Source organism: Chamaea fasciata, unplaced genomic scaffold, assembly GCF_029207755.1.
Source record: "Chamaea fasciata isolate MVZ Bird 193981 ecotype frontalis unplaced genomic scaffold, bChaFas1.0.hap1 SCAF_14, whole genome shotgun sequence".
Taxonomy (NCBI): Eukaryota; Metazoa; Chordata; class Aves; order Passeriformes; family Sylviidae; genus Chamaea; species Chamaea fasciata.
Genome location: NW_027094099.1, coordinates 7,476,547 through 7,492,105, shown reverse-complemented (window position 1 = coordinate 7,492,105; position 15,559 = coordinate 7,476,547). Strand labels below are relative to the sequence as shown.

The 15,559-nt window shown below is 41.6% G+C and overlaps 1 protein-coding gene across 1 annotated transcript; it reads right to left on the bottom strand.

The window, feature by feature from the left end:
- Nucleotides 1-641: 641 nt before the first annotated feature.
- On the bottom strand, nt 642-13,787 carry PYGO1 (pygopus family PHD finger 1). Its single transcript, XM_066196331.1, has 3 exons — nt 13,680-13,787; nt 9,233-9,318; nt 642-7,485 (listed from the first exon to the last, which is right to left on the bottom strand). Exons 1-3 carry the CDS (start codon nt 13,726-13,728, stop codon nt 6,364-6,366), a joined length of 1,257 nt encoding a protein of 418 aa, XP_066052428.1. The 5' UTR covers nt 13,729-13,787; the 3' UTR covers nt 642-6,363.
- Nucleotides 13,788-15,559: the final 1,772 nt, after the last annotated feature.

Below are 15,559 nucleotides of genomic sequence, written 5' to 3'. Positions count from 1 at the left end.
GCTTCAGAAGTTTTAATATATGGGAGGAAAAAAAAAATCCTTTAGATAGTTTACATTTTCTTATCTTTAATTATTAACCTTTTTTACTCCCATCCTTTCTAAATTCTCTCTCATCCCTCCATGTTGTTAACAAAAAGCAGAAACATTTTATCAGACTTTTTATTCCAATTAACTGTTTTGTATATGTGGCTTGGGACCTATATCAGTTACTTTTAAAAATTATTGGTAAAGCAGTGATTAGGTATGTGTTAGTTCTGCCATTTTAACTAACAGGTAGAGCTTAGTAATAATTCTCTAAACTGGAATAAATAATTCTTTGTATAATCACTTTCCAAGTGCAGAAAGTTATTTTAAAAAAATCTACTTGGACAAATGGTGCTTGAGCCTTCCCTCTCATCCTGTGAGGAAAGAAATGGGGCTGAAGGCACAAAACCTTTTCCCATCTGCTTTGAAGTTACTGCAGATTATCACCTTTACAGAACATGGAGCTCTCCAGGAGGGGCAGGAGCTGTATTTTCTGATCCATATGACCTCATGTTGCTTCTTGCAGGATTACACCTAATCCAAATGCATTCTCACAGCCAGAACATTAGAAGAGCCCATCTAGGCATTACATCATCTTCAGAAAGTCAACAGGCAACTTCCCCACAAAAATTATCTTTATTTTAAAAGAAATTGAAACCAGACAACAGAAAGCAACAGTTACGTACAGTGCTGGACAAAGTCTACCATATACATTTTCCAAGAACACTTGAATCAGATTCTGATATATGTTCTTCTAAAAGGTAAAAATATCACATCATTATTAACAAAAAAAATTTAAATGTCAGCAATCTTAATCAGCTTATATTTTGCATTGTTTGGATGGCAGTAGATTGGTAACTTGCCTTTTTCTACTCAGTTTTAACTCTAAAAGGAGAATGTGGACAAAAAATTCCAAGTCAGAAGGCCCTAAAAGACCACAGTGCCTGCTATAAAGGCCACAAACACAAGCTTGGAGGAAAGACCACGTTTTAAATAAAAACCCCTAACAACTTTGTATCATTTCACATTTCAGGAAAAAAAATCAAGAAAGAAAAACAAAAAGAAAAAGTAATATATTAAGAGCTTGCCCTCGTTAAGTCGTATGGAAATTCAGATTTAGACCATTCTGTAGAGGAAAAGATGAGTGCCTAGGAACAGACAACTCTCCTAACTCCAGTCCCAAAATGTCTCCTGTACAGCAATTCCTGAAATACAGTGCACAAATCTCCAAGTAAAAAGGTGGGGTTGGATCAAAAAAATATTTTGAGACAGCTTCTTTGAATGTGAAAAGGAAAATGATGTATGGTAAACAATGCAGAAATAGTTATTCCCTGTGGTGCTGGGACAAGCCATTTCTAAACCAGGAGACAAAGGGTGACACTGAAAACTTCTGGCTGGAGGCAGCACCTCTGAGGGCCTGAACACCCCCAGAACTAATTACCCCAGAACTGATGACACACAGCACTAATGGGACCTCTCTTTTCTTCTATATAAAGCAGAAGTTATCACTTCCACATAAAGAAGTGAATGTGCATAACTCAAGATGTAGTGTAGCATAGTTATATTGCCTTAAAGAGTTCTGCTAAGTACACTTAGTTTCCAATTTTAGGGAAGAGTCTATTCTAATATAGAAAGCTTCTGCCAAAACCTAGCCACTGCAGAATAACTTTAAAATACATCCAGTTCTACATCCTCCTGCATATATCTAGTCACATCCAATAGACAAAAAAAATTATATGCCTACTAAACAAACAATGTTCTGTAAAACAAGTAAAGAGTGTTAGAATTGAATTTTCACACTCAAGAGCTGACTACCAAATCTTCACCCATTTATCAGTGGATAAGATCAAGAAATTCATATTAAGTAATGGCAACAAGATGATAATGCATATCAGTGCTGTGTGTTCTGAAAGGTACTCAGTTTTAATTATCATTAATTGCTACCATCTATCATACCTCATTCTATGCAAGATACCTCACCAGCTACCAATCCATAAACAATAATGTTTCACATACTTCATAGAGTAGCTTAAAACACATCATGGTATGAAATAATTTGTATTACATAGTAATTTAATCCCTGGCCACAGGGTTAATGTTGGACAAAGTCTGGAAACTTTTCCAATTTGAATTACATACATTAACTTTGTCACACACCACAGCACTAATGCATGTATTACATCAGACATGCTCTAATTTAAAATCAAAACAAAAAAGTTGTTGCAAAAATACATGTCACCAATGTGGAACACATTCAAGATTGTATAAAAAGTACTGAACTGATATCCCAAAACAGGTATATTTAAGCAGTACATAAGGAAAGATTAGTTTTAATATGAAACAGTCATTTAAGTCACATACAACATGATAAGAAGCATGACTTCCTTTTTTAAAAATGTTACACCAATACTTTTACTGACAGGCAATGTTTATTTCTAAAATGAAAGGAATCTATTTAATGCAGATGTGTTACTGTATTGAGTTGGAATAAAGACAAATGTTAAAAAGGTGCTACATTTTAACACCACTGATTTTGTAAAAATCTCAAACCATAAAAGCATTTCACTTGCAAATATCACAGGCCCCAAACTGCAAACACTTTAAAACATTCTTGACTGTTTGCATGCAGTTTCACTGACTTCATTAATTCTCACATGCTTGAAATTAAGCCTGAAAAATGTGATTACAAAACTGGTTCTCAGATTAAAAACTTCAGAGGTCACAAAGTATAATCTTCTTTGAGCAGCCCCCAAAATTACATTTTTGTTTTAAGTAGAGCAAACTTCATTACTTTTCTTTAGCTTCTGTCATCTTAAGATCTCAAATAATAACTAGGCCTCTAAACAACCTTTGGCAGTAAGCATCAGTCCCATCTTCTTTCAGAAGAGACAGGCACAAACAGTTAACCTGCTAGTTTCAAGTTGTAGAAGGAATGAGTAAAACAGGAAGAAACAGGATTTTTGCTACCTGCCCTCTAGTCTGTATCCAGCACTGTCACTTACATGTTTTCTCATTTAAAACTGGTCACTAGCAAAAAAAGTATTAAGGACACCACGATCCAATTTATACCTGTTTATTTCAGCCTGGAGGGGAAAAAAATTTGGGAGCAATATAAGGCTGCATTTCTGATCATGACCAGAAACTATTTAAAAAGGACACAGACATTTCCCATAAAAATGTTAAGGTTTGCAAGATTTACAAAATCTTTGCAATATTTTTGGTGTGCAGCACCAGTACAGTCTAAATCACCAGTAATGAAAGAAGCACATGAGAGTTCAATACAAATTGTTTCATGGATTACAAAAAACCTCACCTATTCTAGTCAACCCCCGCCCTCCCTCCCTCCCACCCCTCATTCTAGAACTAACTGCTAGTGCTAATCAGCTGACATTTTCCTAGTACCTTACTAATTAAACATCATTGCTGTTTTTCCTGTGCGTACTTGAACTACTACTTAGTCAATACATGCAGAGAAAACCAAAATATAACTGCTTTCTAGATAAAGAGTTCAAGTATGCCAAGAGCCTATCAGTAGGGCAAGTATATGGGCTGCATGACTTCTGGAGATCCTTGTCAGTCCTGTCTCTAGGATCAGTGTGCTAACAACTGTGGGGTTGGTTGTTCATTTCTTTTTATTTGATATCATTGACATTTGCTAATGCCATGAACTTACAGGTTAATAAATGCAGAAAATTTACTGGGTCACAAACCCAATATTATACCAGTTTAGAATAATCTAAAATAAATTGTTAGAATAAGTTTCACAAATACACAATTTAAGGCCTTATGAAGTGATATTCCAGTTAATTTTAAGTATTAAAGAACACTATATTTAAATACTAATGTCCCAACAGCTAATCTAGAAAATAGTTGCCTAACTTCATGTTGGGTTACGGAAAAGATTAAGAAATACATGGCTATTTTAAATATAATGTCTGCTCCAAAATGTTAAAACGTGAACTGGACTTCTGAGAACAAATGCCCCAAAATATTCCCACAATAACATCACTCAAGTGGGAGTGGGAAAAGTAACAATATCATCATTGGAGCTTTAGTTGAATTTTCACTGAGCAAACTTTTTATTTCATTTACATTACTGTAGGTGTGAACCAGCTCCATTATGTTCACAGTGCTAATTGTTGCAGAGATTAAACTGATTCCCAGAGGAACAAATCTATCTAAACAAGGTTTGGTTTAATTGCTACTTCAGGTACCAAAAGCGAATTCAAACAGTCTGTTAGTCATTAGGAAAACTACTGAAGAATAAATCTCTCTAACAGAGGTTGTGGCATGTTTGGTTTTTTGTTGGTGGTTTTAAAATCACATCTCTAAAAAAACAAGATTAAGTCTAGTTAATCTAAATTAAAGCAACTAGTGATGAAAACAGAAGCTCTGGATTGATCTATCTCACACTTTACATCTCCATACAGGAAAATTCTCAAGATATGAAATATGTCACTTACACTTTAGACATTATTTTCTTTTTCCTGATGAGAGGCAAAACTTTTCACTTTTAAAATAAAACAAGTCGTATAGATTTGCACAGTATCTTCCATGAATGTACACAGTAGAGCCCATTTAAAATCAAACATGATGGTGAACTATCAAACAGGCCTTACTTTCACTCATTAACATGGCTTACCATAAAAACTACCTCTTTATTAGGTGACTGTATATTCTCTATAAACTCCTGTATCACTCATCATCACGGACCTGAAAAATTTATCATGTGAAGGAACATGACTAGTACCTGTAAGCTTGACATATTATTTAATTGCTGTTTAAAGACTGTTTCCAGCACAGTGGTACATATTCCAAGCACAATCTGCTATCACAGTGCCTCCTTTTATTAATTCAAAAGGACATTTCTCTCAAAAGAAACTTTTTCAGTTGCACATGCAACTCCACCACACTGCTAAGGTTGAACTGTTCAAGGCTAGATGCTTCCTGACATTCAAAAAAGAAGGGGAGTTATTTCTGAGATTAAGAATAAGATCAAATTACCCTTATTAAAATAGAATTTCTTAGCATCATACGTGAAGCTCTAGTGCCACTCATAGTTGTCAGTAGGATTTCAGGTTTAGGAAAGGAGTTAAACTTCTGACTACTTAGTTCTGATGTGAGCTAAACACACCTGATATGACAGCTGCATTTTCTTTCCTCACCATAGATTTCCCACCCCCTCACTGCAAGATTGGCTGAGGCAGTGGTGGGAATTTAGTTTTAAGACTTTGCTAACCAAATTATCATGCAATGCAGAGCCTGTGAAGAGCACACTCCATTGCCTTGCCCCCTCCTTCATGCCAAGTGGACTGTGTAAGCTCAGGGTGACTGAGCAGGCTGGAGCTGACAGCCCTAGAAGCTGGGCAGGATTTTCCGTGCACTACTTCATCCACAATTCTCAGGCAGCACTGAGGCAGGAGACTGGAACCATCAGTGAAAAAGAATGAAAGAGAGGTGCATGACTGCACAACCATGACAGATGCAAAGACTTTATCCCAAGGTATGTCCTCAAGATAAATGAATTAAGGTTACATGTGCAACCCTAGTTTTGGCATTCTCTAGATTTAAAGCAGTGGACTTCAAAAACTTGATGTGTTCTTTTCCCAATTTAATCCTATTTCACAACAATTTCCAAATAATGCAAGACCTAGCAAGAGACTTCAGCAAGTAATTGCTGAGAAGTCAATAGATTATTGCCTTTTCAAGGAAACAGAAATGTGTAATAGTTAGTGGGTTTCATTGTGTTACTAAGCATGAATGCATGATTTTTGAATAGAACATTAATGCTTTACTTCAAAAATAGGAAAAAGCACATACAAAATTCTCTATATTTACCCTAAAATAACAACTATTAGTACTGTGCACTCCTCCATGTCATCTCTACTATATTCAAAGAAAGGCTACTAAGAACATCAATAACAGACATTCACGCCAAAAGAAAAAAAACAAAGTAATGAGCACTTCCAAATATAGTACCATTAAAACCAAGCACTAAATGCTAGTGTTAGTTAACACATTAATACACACCAGCAAATTAGGGCTATTCATACAGGCACATTTTTTCCTTCAATAATATCGTCAATGTTCATCCTACTTCCGATCAATTGTCAGTTACAGTTCCATCAGAAACAAAAAATATTCCATCCTGGAAAACATTTGCACACATAAAACTAAGAGTAAAAAAGCTGAGATGGAAATCTATGAATGAAAACAGATTAGGGAAAAAATGATTATAGCAATCAAACACAACTGATTGTCTGCAGAAAAGTGAAGTACCCAATTTGTAACTGAATTTTCATAGCAAGTATTTGCTCCCTAGCAGCCAGTCAGGCAGTGTCAGCCTTCTGTGTTCAGAGCAGGCGGTCCTGCAGCCTCCCTGGTGCGCATTAACTGCACATCCTTGTCAGCCATGCAAGTGTCACAGCCCCACACCGCCGACGCCTCTGCCGTCAGCAGGCCATAGGCCGACTCTGTCATGCCCGTACAGACCCGATGGAACCACTTCTGACAAGAGGCTTCACACAGGATGGCATCCTGGTCGTCATTGACTTCATGTGTACAAATTCCACACGGGTAGACGGGTTCAGAGGACGAGTGCCCATGACGACTGGGATGGAGGGGTGCTTTGCTGCTCTTCTCAGAGTTGCATCCTTCAGCAGTACCTCGAGGCTGGCGGGACTTGCTCTGAGTCCCATTTGCGTGGCCAGCATTGGTGTTATCAGCACTATTAGAATGGCTGTTATCCTGATTTACCACATTGTTTCGAGTAACATTTTTCAGGTCACTGTTACCTTGACTCACAACGTCCTCTGTCCTGTGATGATGCTGATGAGCAGCAGTGTTCTGGCTGGATGCTTTGCTTGCACCTTGACTAAAGTCTTGCTTTTGTGCCGATGATTTTGTCTGGTTGTACGTGTTTGGTGGAGGAACAAAAGAATGGTTTGACTCTAGCTGAGAATTTGGAAAATTTGGATTGTTTCCAGGACCAAAGTTAGCTGGCACATCAGGGTGAGGTATCTGACCAGAATGGCCAAAGTTCTCCCCAGGATTTGGCCTGAAATGCTGAGCAGGCATATTGACATTTTGATTTATCTGACCACTGCTGTAAGGTGGTTGATTCCCAAAACCTGGGTTATCATGCGGACCAAAGTTGAAAGAGTGGGGTCGACTAAAACCCATGCCAACAGGGTTTTGAGGAAGAGGATGTGGCTGGTTTCTGAGGGAGTAAGAACCACCATATGGTGAGGACACTCTGGGCAGCATGTGAGGTGGCATTCTGAAAGTGTTATAGCCTCCAAAGCCAGGATAACCAGGATTACTAAAATAAGGATTTCCTGAAGGAAGTGGTTTATAAGACACAGTATTGTAGTTGTCATCAAATGGATTTGCAGCTACAAGGTGGTCAGAACTTGGGTTCGGTGGTGGAGCATATTCAGATGGAGGAGGAAATGTCGACCCCTACAAATATTTTAAATACAACACTTTAATTATTTTTAGTATTCTCCTGCAACACAGACCAACCACAAAGGTTCTGGATTAGCAATACAACTGCTGAAAGAACTGTTCAGCTGTTGTGTAAAATTCACCCACTGTACCCTGCCAGGCTGTCTGAAATTTCAGTACAGAGGCAGGAGAGGAGCTTGGGCTCCAGATAAAGTGGTGATTTATAGTAGTCTCAGTGTTTTAAAAAGTTTGCAGTTGAAAATACTACTTGATATGTGACTTCTATTTCATAATCCTTTACAAAAGACAAGCAACAATACAGAAATCCAACTGTCACAAACACATACACAAAGTATTTCCAAATGTTGAAGAGCTTGATTTGAAGCATTTCCTTAATTTCGTTTTGGGTTCATGTTACTAAATACATATCTCTTAAGACACCCCACTTCTGTGAGGATATACAAACCTAATGGTACTGTAACCCTAAAAAAGGCATTTAGAATACAGGAGTCAGCAGACTGGAATTTCCTATAGTCTGTGGAATATTCCATGCTGTACATTTCTATACCAAACACAGCATTCAGTGATTGTGGACAGTCAGTAGGTACGAAACACGAGGATTATGCTCTGGTTACAGAGCATAATCAAGTGTTTAATGGAGCCCAGAGTCTGTTTAAATGTCACCAGTGCAGTCATACAATTGAAATTCATTCTAGACTAGCCTGTAGGAAACATCTGCTGTGTTCACACTCACACTTACTGGGCTCACAGAAAGCACGTCCTCCTAAGTACTAATAAACTAAGACTGAAAATTTAATTTAAAAAAAAAAAAGTTAAAAAGAAAAAGCTGCAGTGCAGATTTTTAACCTGGGCAGAAGGAACACAAGCTAATCTGCATGTCCTCTAGTTATTACCATTCTAGAACAAGGAAACTCCACTAAGAAAGAGGTGTGAAACCTTGTAAAGTAACTGAAAATATCTCAGAGCAGGTTTCAACATGACTACTTTAAAACAAAACAAAAATGAAGAAAACAGATCCACATCTCAATGGACTCTGCATAGGCCTAACAGAAAGTGATTATTTTACCTACATAAATAAAGGTATTCCCACTGGGCGGTACCAAATTAACAGGTACTCTCACTCAAAGCTGAATGAACACACAAAGGAAAACTCGGCACTATAGATATCCAATTGCTTAAGATATTTTGTATTGAGGCTTTCTTTTCTGGAAAGCAAAACTGCCTAGAAATGTCACATTTCAGGGATTAACTGGAAAGGAGCTGTGCCTGCCTTAGCTTTTACTTGAAAATCACCTGGGGAGTATGCCAAGAGTTTGGTCAAGGCATTAACAAACTGTACTGATTTATTAGCCCACAAACTTACACATGCAGGAATGAACATAAGGAGAGAAGTAGTCTCATGGCAACTACTCACGCTGCACAGATTTCTACCAATGGCTACAAACTCATTCAAAGAAAGTCTGTCCCAGAATCAAATCCCTATGGTAAAAATACAAGTTGTTGCAGTCTCACTGTGGTCCTCTCTTTATATGTCTTTGGCAACTTACAGGGATTAAAACTTCAGCACAAATAGCTAGCATTTAGGAAGATTTCAACTTCAAAATAAAACTGAAATATTTGGTATGTACTTGCTATTTGTGACAACTAACTGATATTCTGAGCAATGAGAGACAGTCATACCAGCAAACAACATGTGAGTCCACCGTTTATTAAGAATTCGACAGAAGCAAAGGGAATTTACCTGTGTATTGGCTTTGCGTTTTTTCTTATCAGGGCTTCCAAGCTGAACTCCTGGTCCTCCTAACCCATCCAATCCACTGTCACCACCTATAAGATGTCAATCAGTGCAATAGTGCATTAATTTTCTTGCAGACTGTTTTGTAAGTTTGCCTGTAACTACCATAGCCTCAGATGTCTGCTACAAATACTGAACTTGCATTGACTCTGGTGCCTTATGTTGCAAGTGCTAAGGGAGCACACATCTGAAGGTAAACTAACATCCCTCCTATACCTCTGCCTACTACCACTTTCACAGCCCATCCATGCTCATTCTTATTGAGATAAACATTTCCATTTATTTTATTATTATCTGTCCCCTGTTTTTAACATCTCCACGTCACCAGCTGGAAGTATTTCTTGTTTGCATAAATCATAAAACTTCCAAAAGAACAGCAAAAAGCCACGTCTAAGACTCACCTCTTATTTAACTCACATAGACACAGCATTTATCAAACTCAGTGTAGCAAAACACAACAGTGTTACAATCCACCATGAAGGAAAAGCAAACAGTAGTAGATCCATTAAAAAAGAACCACTGAAAACTTGCCATGTTGTTTAGACTAATCTCCAGTGTATCAGATCTAAATTTCAATAAATGCAAGACTTGATCAAACAAAAAGACACCTGCCAGCAATTAAGTGAACCAGCCCACCTCTGCAGAAACCTCACAGAATAACTGAGCAAGGCCATCCTGGCACAAAAAGAACTAAGTAATGTTCTTTTCACTGGTTGCTCAATCAGACTTCACTCTGAGCAATACAAAGATCTGTACTTCACCTGGAATTCTTCACCTTCCACAACAGCAGGACAAACTCTCAAATTTGCATAAATTTTAAAACCCTACTTAGACCATAGATGAAAAATAAGTCTAGCACACTCATTATTATCCCAGACAGTCTGTCTTCGTGGGGCTCAAGTGAAATTGCCACAATACGGGAATGCAAAGAAAACCCTGAGCTGAAGTATGAAAAGCATTTTCAGGTGATACAAGAGCAACACATGTTAAAGTACTAACATCATTATATTAAGAAACTATATTAATTCTTTTTTTTCCCAGGTCCATTAAGATAATAGCTTATTTGCTCTTTAATATAAATATATAATAACAGCACAGAACAGTAAGCAGGCAATCCAACCTAAAAAATTTACTGTTGTTTGTTTAAAATTGATATTCAGAATGCGAGTCAAACTTCATCAAGATGCAAGCATCCAGCTGAACACACAGGTCTTCATTACCACAGACAACCTGGAGATAACTGGGAATTATCAACAGTATTATGCAAAGCAGCACAACGTATGACATTACAGTGCTCTGTTAGACAAGTGCTCCCAGCAGACAGGTAAACCAGCTTTAGGACCATTCAGCACTTCACATAGGGAAGCTGCAGTCCTACTGCACACAGACCAAAATATCAAAGTTATTTGAAATACTCCTGATCCAAGGAGGCCTGACAAATTTTCACCCCTAGCACTTCCTTCCTCCCTGCCTCCTTTTTTTTTTTTTTTGAGGTTTCAGAAAATTTACCAGTCCTACTTCAAGTAAGAATCCAGTTCTGCCTCTGCTTTAATAAGTTCCTTTTGGCTCTAGCTGTCACTGTTGAAATTTGATTTTATTTTTCATTACACATAAGGAAGATACATGGATATCCCAGATCAACACCTATCAAATTTTAAGCCTGAATTTAAACACAAGGGCATGATGTCACAATCAAGTTCTCAAAATAAACTTATGCATGCACACAGCATATTGTGGTCTAAGATACCATCAGAGAAACTAGGGATTACTCTTTTAAAAGAGATCTTTTTCGCCTTCATTTAGAATATAATATCCTGCATATACTCAGTGTGCTATGAAGCACTGGCACTGCATCACCTGTAGATACTGAATAATTACAGCATAAAGTTTTACATAAAGAATGATGGCAAATTTCCCCTAAATTTCAACTCTATAAATCATCATCTTTATAATCTACTTTCTCAAAACTGTTCCTGCACTTTCTATCAACTTCTTTTTCTGCGTTCCTGTAAGTTTATACTAAATTTAGTGTAAGATTGCACTGTGAACACTAATCCTCACAACTGCATAAATCACACTCCTGTTCACTGTACTCTTAAAGCATAAATGATAGCAAAATATTTAAAATATCCAGATTTCTTTTAATAAATTCAACAACTAGCAGCACAGACATCAGTAAATTTGTGATCAAGTAAAATACTGAGGGTCATATGCAAAAGCTGGTTTACAGCAGCTGAAGTTAAAACTTTATAAAACTACGTATAAATTCCCTCTCTGGGATAGCATTCTTCAAAAGCATAAACACATGAACATTAGAATTTCAGTGACAAGTTCCATCAATTTCTACCTGAATTACTTTCATCGGCAAGGCCATTCACATGCCTTGGTTTGCAGAAGGGAGTCCTGTGTCTGGGAAGGCACAAAGCTTTTGTATTTTCAGTTCTCACTGTGTGAGGTCAATGATTTAATTCAGCCCTAAGAATTTTTATTTTCCCTGTGGCTTCTATAATGATTTAATTTATACATGAAAGGAAACAGAATGTTAGTCCTAGCATACCTCCAGAAAAGAGTGAATAAGGCTCATTTTCATGAAGCCAAAATAAACTTTCCACAGTCACTTTTGGTACCTACCACACAGACTTTCATTAAAGGTGTACCAAGCATTTTGGAACTCTGCACTAATGAAAAATTATTAATTATCCCTGACTAATTTTTCAGGTGAAAATACAATCCATTTGACTGGGACATTATCCATCTCATGGATCTAAAGATATAAATATGTATCTGATAACTATTCCCCTATTAAACTACAGATAAAATTAACTTCAGCCATTCACAGTTGGGCAAAGGAGAAGAGATAAGCCTCATTCTCTTTTACTTCATGCATACCTAAGACAGACATTTTCAGTTTTAGTTAGGAGAATTGCAAGTTGCAGTTTTGTTTACACATTAAGGGATTTTGACTTTGCATGTAATTTATGCCATACTTAACGTACTGCAAATACAGTATGGAATATTTTCATATTCACTGACAAATCTCTGTCTAGGTTTTCAGAGGATGGATGCCAGAGTCTTTTTAAACAGTGCTTCATCTCAGTAAGGACATTTTCCCAGAAAACATAAATGGCTGAATAAACTTTTCATTATAGACAGAAAACTAAAAATAGTCTAATTTCAACCAGATTTGGTGAGCCTATTCGGTGGCCCTGAGACTGTAAACAGTTTTGATATTAAGCTGTACTTGGGTGGAACTTGGTGGGTAACTCCGGCATGTGAAACCATATATGCTTAAATATTTGCAGAATCAGGGCTGGAGAGTGGAGGAGTCTAATGAATCCCAGTCTCCTTTGTAACACTACTGTGTGTTTTCATTCTCTCATTTTCAAGCTTGCAATCCAGCTGTTACTATAACAGTTTTAGAAAAGCAAACTGTAAATCAATGACAACATGCACCGTGGAATCTGCACCTTTTTCCACTTATCCAACTAGAAAAAAAGCTTAAAACCTCAAGAACAATAGAATTCCAGGAGCAAAACAGGAGGCAAAAAACTGAGGAGCACTAAATTGCAAATTTTATAATTTTGCCATGATTTTCACCCAACTCGGTCACCTATCACCTATCTTTGATTATTTCATTCAGAAAGGCATTTCTGTGTCTAAGGACTATAAGGACACAACTATAACGATGCAGGCTGATATGCCACTGCCATTAAAGTCAGCTGCACTGCCGAAGTCAGAGGAGACCCTGCATTTCTGCCCTTCTCCCTACACCTTTAAAAGAGATGCATACTTTAAGCCTCACCAGAGCCATACACCAGTGCTATCAGTAAAGAATAATATTTCGATTTTTTTTTTTTTTTTTCATTTCCCGGAAAGGGAAAGACAAAACCCCAACTAGACTCAAGCACAGGAGCCAGGACTGGGGCAGAAGAGCGAACACTCAAGTGTAATTTATGGGCTCTGCATCAGCACGAACTCGGACATGTGGCACTGCCGCCGTATTCCCTTGCACCAGCAGTATGCTCGCTGCATACTAATGTGCTGCACATCCCCAGACACACAAGAGACAGGACCGCACGCCGCCCTCCCCCGCGGGGCACACCTGCGCGCACAGCGAGCCCCGGGGCTGCTTTTCAAGGCCCGCAGGCTGCGGGAGCCCGCGGGGCCCGGCCGGGCCCCACCGACCAAACTTCGAGCGGCCCCCGCACCGCCGGCCCCGCCGCAGCCGCAGGGAGGGACCGCGCCGGGGGCGGCCCGGCCCGCGCTACGCGGGGAGCCCGGCGGGCAGCGGCGGCGCGGGCGGTGCGCGCATCCCGCGGCTCGGCCAGCGCTCCGCACGGGAGCCAGGCCCCAGCGGCGGCCGCCCCCGGGCCCGGCCCAGCCCCCGCCGTACCTCGGGATCTCTTCAGCGCGATGGGGTCCTTCTCCTGTTCCGCTGACATTACAGACAGCAGCGCATGGCTCCCAGGGCGGCAAGAATCGGGGCTCTTTGATGCTGCTGCCGCCGCCGCCGCCGCCGGCCCGCACCCCGCCCCCTCCGCCCCCGCCTCCTCCGCCGCCGCCCCCGCCCGCTGCTGCCGTAGCCGCCGCCGCCCCAGCAGCGGAGCTACGAGACTTTGCAAAGTTTGGGAGCGGGAGGGTTCCGCTGCAGCCCGCGGCGGGGGCCAGGCCAGGCGGGGTCCGGCGAGCGAAGCGCCGCTGCCCCGAGGCCGCCCGGGGGTCCGCGGAGCGCCGAGCCGCGCCGGGCAGGGCCCCCGCAGGCTGCGGGCGCCCGCCTCGCCCGGCCCCCGCCGCCGGGGCTGCCGAGCCCCGCGCAGCGCCCCCGCCGGACACGGCGCCGCTCAGCGCGCCGAGCCCCCGCTGCCCGCCGGCTCCCGGGCGCGCAGGGGCGGCAGCGCCCGCGGGGCGCTCCGCGGGGCTCCCCCTGCTCCCGCCATGAGCGCGGCGGGACTGCCGGCCCCGGCCGCGCCGCCGCTCGGAACAAAGGCGCCGCGCCGGGGCGGCTCCGCCGGCGCCAGCACCCTCCCCTCAGCCACCGCTGGGGCTCGGTCCGGCCGCGGGACAGCCGCGGGGCGGGCCGGGACCGGCGCTGCCGGTGAGCGCGGGGGCCGCGGCAGGAGCGGGGCAGGGGCCGCCTCTGCCGTCGTGACGGGGGAGTCGCTGGCCGGGACCGGGTCTGGGCCGCGCTCCGGGGCCGTCAGTGGTTCCACGGCGCGGCTCCGGTGCGGCACGTGCCTCACGCCCGCTTCCCGCCTCCGGGCTGCGGCTCCCGCTCTCCCAGCCCGCGCGGGGGGTGTCTGAAGCATCGGAGCACCGCGCTCCGGCGGCCCCGGCAGGCGGGGGACCTTCCGCAGCGAGGGCTCCCCGCACACAGGTGTCACCCGCCGGCCGGGTCTCTGGCCTGGGGGTACCGCACGAACGACCGGGCCCGGCCGGTGCCCTCACAGCCTCGGTAAAGCCTGCCGAACCCTTGAAAACACACGAGGACAGATAAATCGCTGGCAGTGTCGGTGTAATTTTGTGCAAACACGTTCTGCCTCAGTTTCCCATCTTAGGAAGGGGCTGCATTTTAGTGGTGTTACGTATGGAGTTCTTGATCTAGATCAAAATTGTTAATCAACTGCATTAAAAGTACCATTTGCATAAAGATTTGTTCTTCCTATGAGGATAAAAAAATGCCCACCTGTACAGTAAGGGGTTTGCTCACATGCCTGACTTCAAAATACTTGGCAGTGCTATTTCTTTATGTACCTTCTTGTTAGAGGGATGGTTGAGACTTTTCCAGTTTTGGAATACTTTTTCTGAGGGGAAAAAGTTACGTCCATGTAAAGGTTAAGATATTGGTATGGCTGTTACTTAGACATGCAAAATGCAAAAGTAAAGTGCGGAAAGTAATTCAATTTATGTTGATTTCTGTCCTTCCCTAGACATCGTTTTTATTTGTCCACAGTCTCTCACTTTGCAGCGATCCCAGATGCGCATACCTCAAAGTACAGCACACCACCAGTATTCTCAGGAGATGTGCTGCTTGATTTTGTGTAATCTTACTGAAGAGAAGTAGAGTCTGTTATTAGCAAGGTGGGTGTGAGCTTGTCTATATTTGGAGGAAGATGTGCCTTATGTGTGAAGAGATTTGCATTTTCTGTGGCAGAGCTTGCTGCAGGCCGGGCTGATTCTCCCAGGGCTGCAGGAGCTTTGTGCACGGCTGCCGTGTAATGGCAGGTAGACTGTAATTATGGATGCGCAGATTGATGTCACTGAGTCTATAAAGAT

Bases quoted from the DNA above. Each gene is read 5' to 3' on its own strand.
- PYGO1 (XM_066196331.1), bottom strand. From the start codon at position 13,728: ATGTCAGCGGAACAGGAGAAGGACCCCATCGCGCTGAAGAGATCCCGA. The intron at 9,319-13,679 runs GTACGGCGGGGG...GACATCTTATAG, and splicing joins CGCGCTGAAGAGATCCCGAG to GTGGTGACAGTGGATTGGAT. The intron at 7,486-9,232 runs GTAAATTCCCTT...AAATATTTGTAG, and splicing joins AACGCAAAGCCAATACACAG to GGGTCGACATTTCCTCCTCC.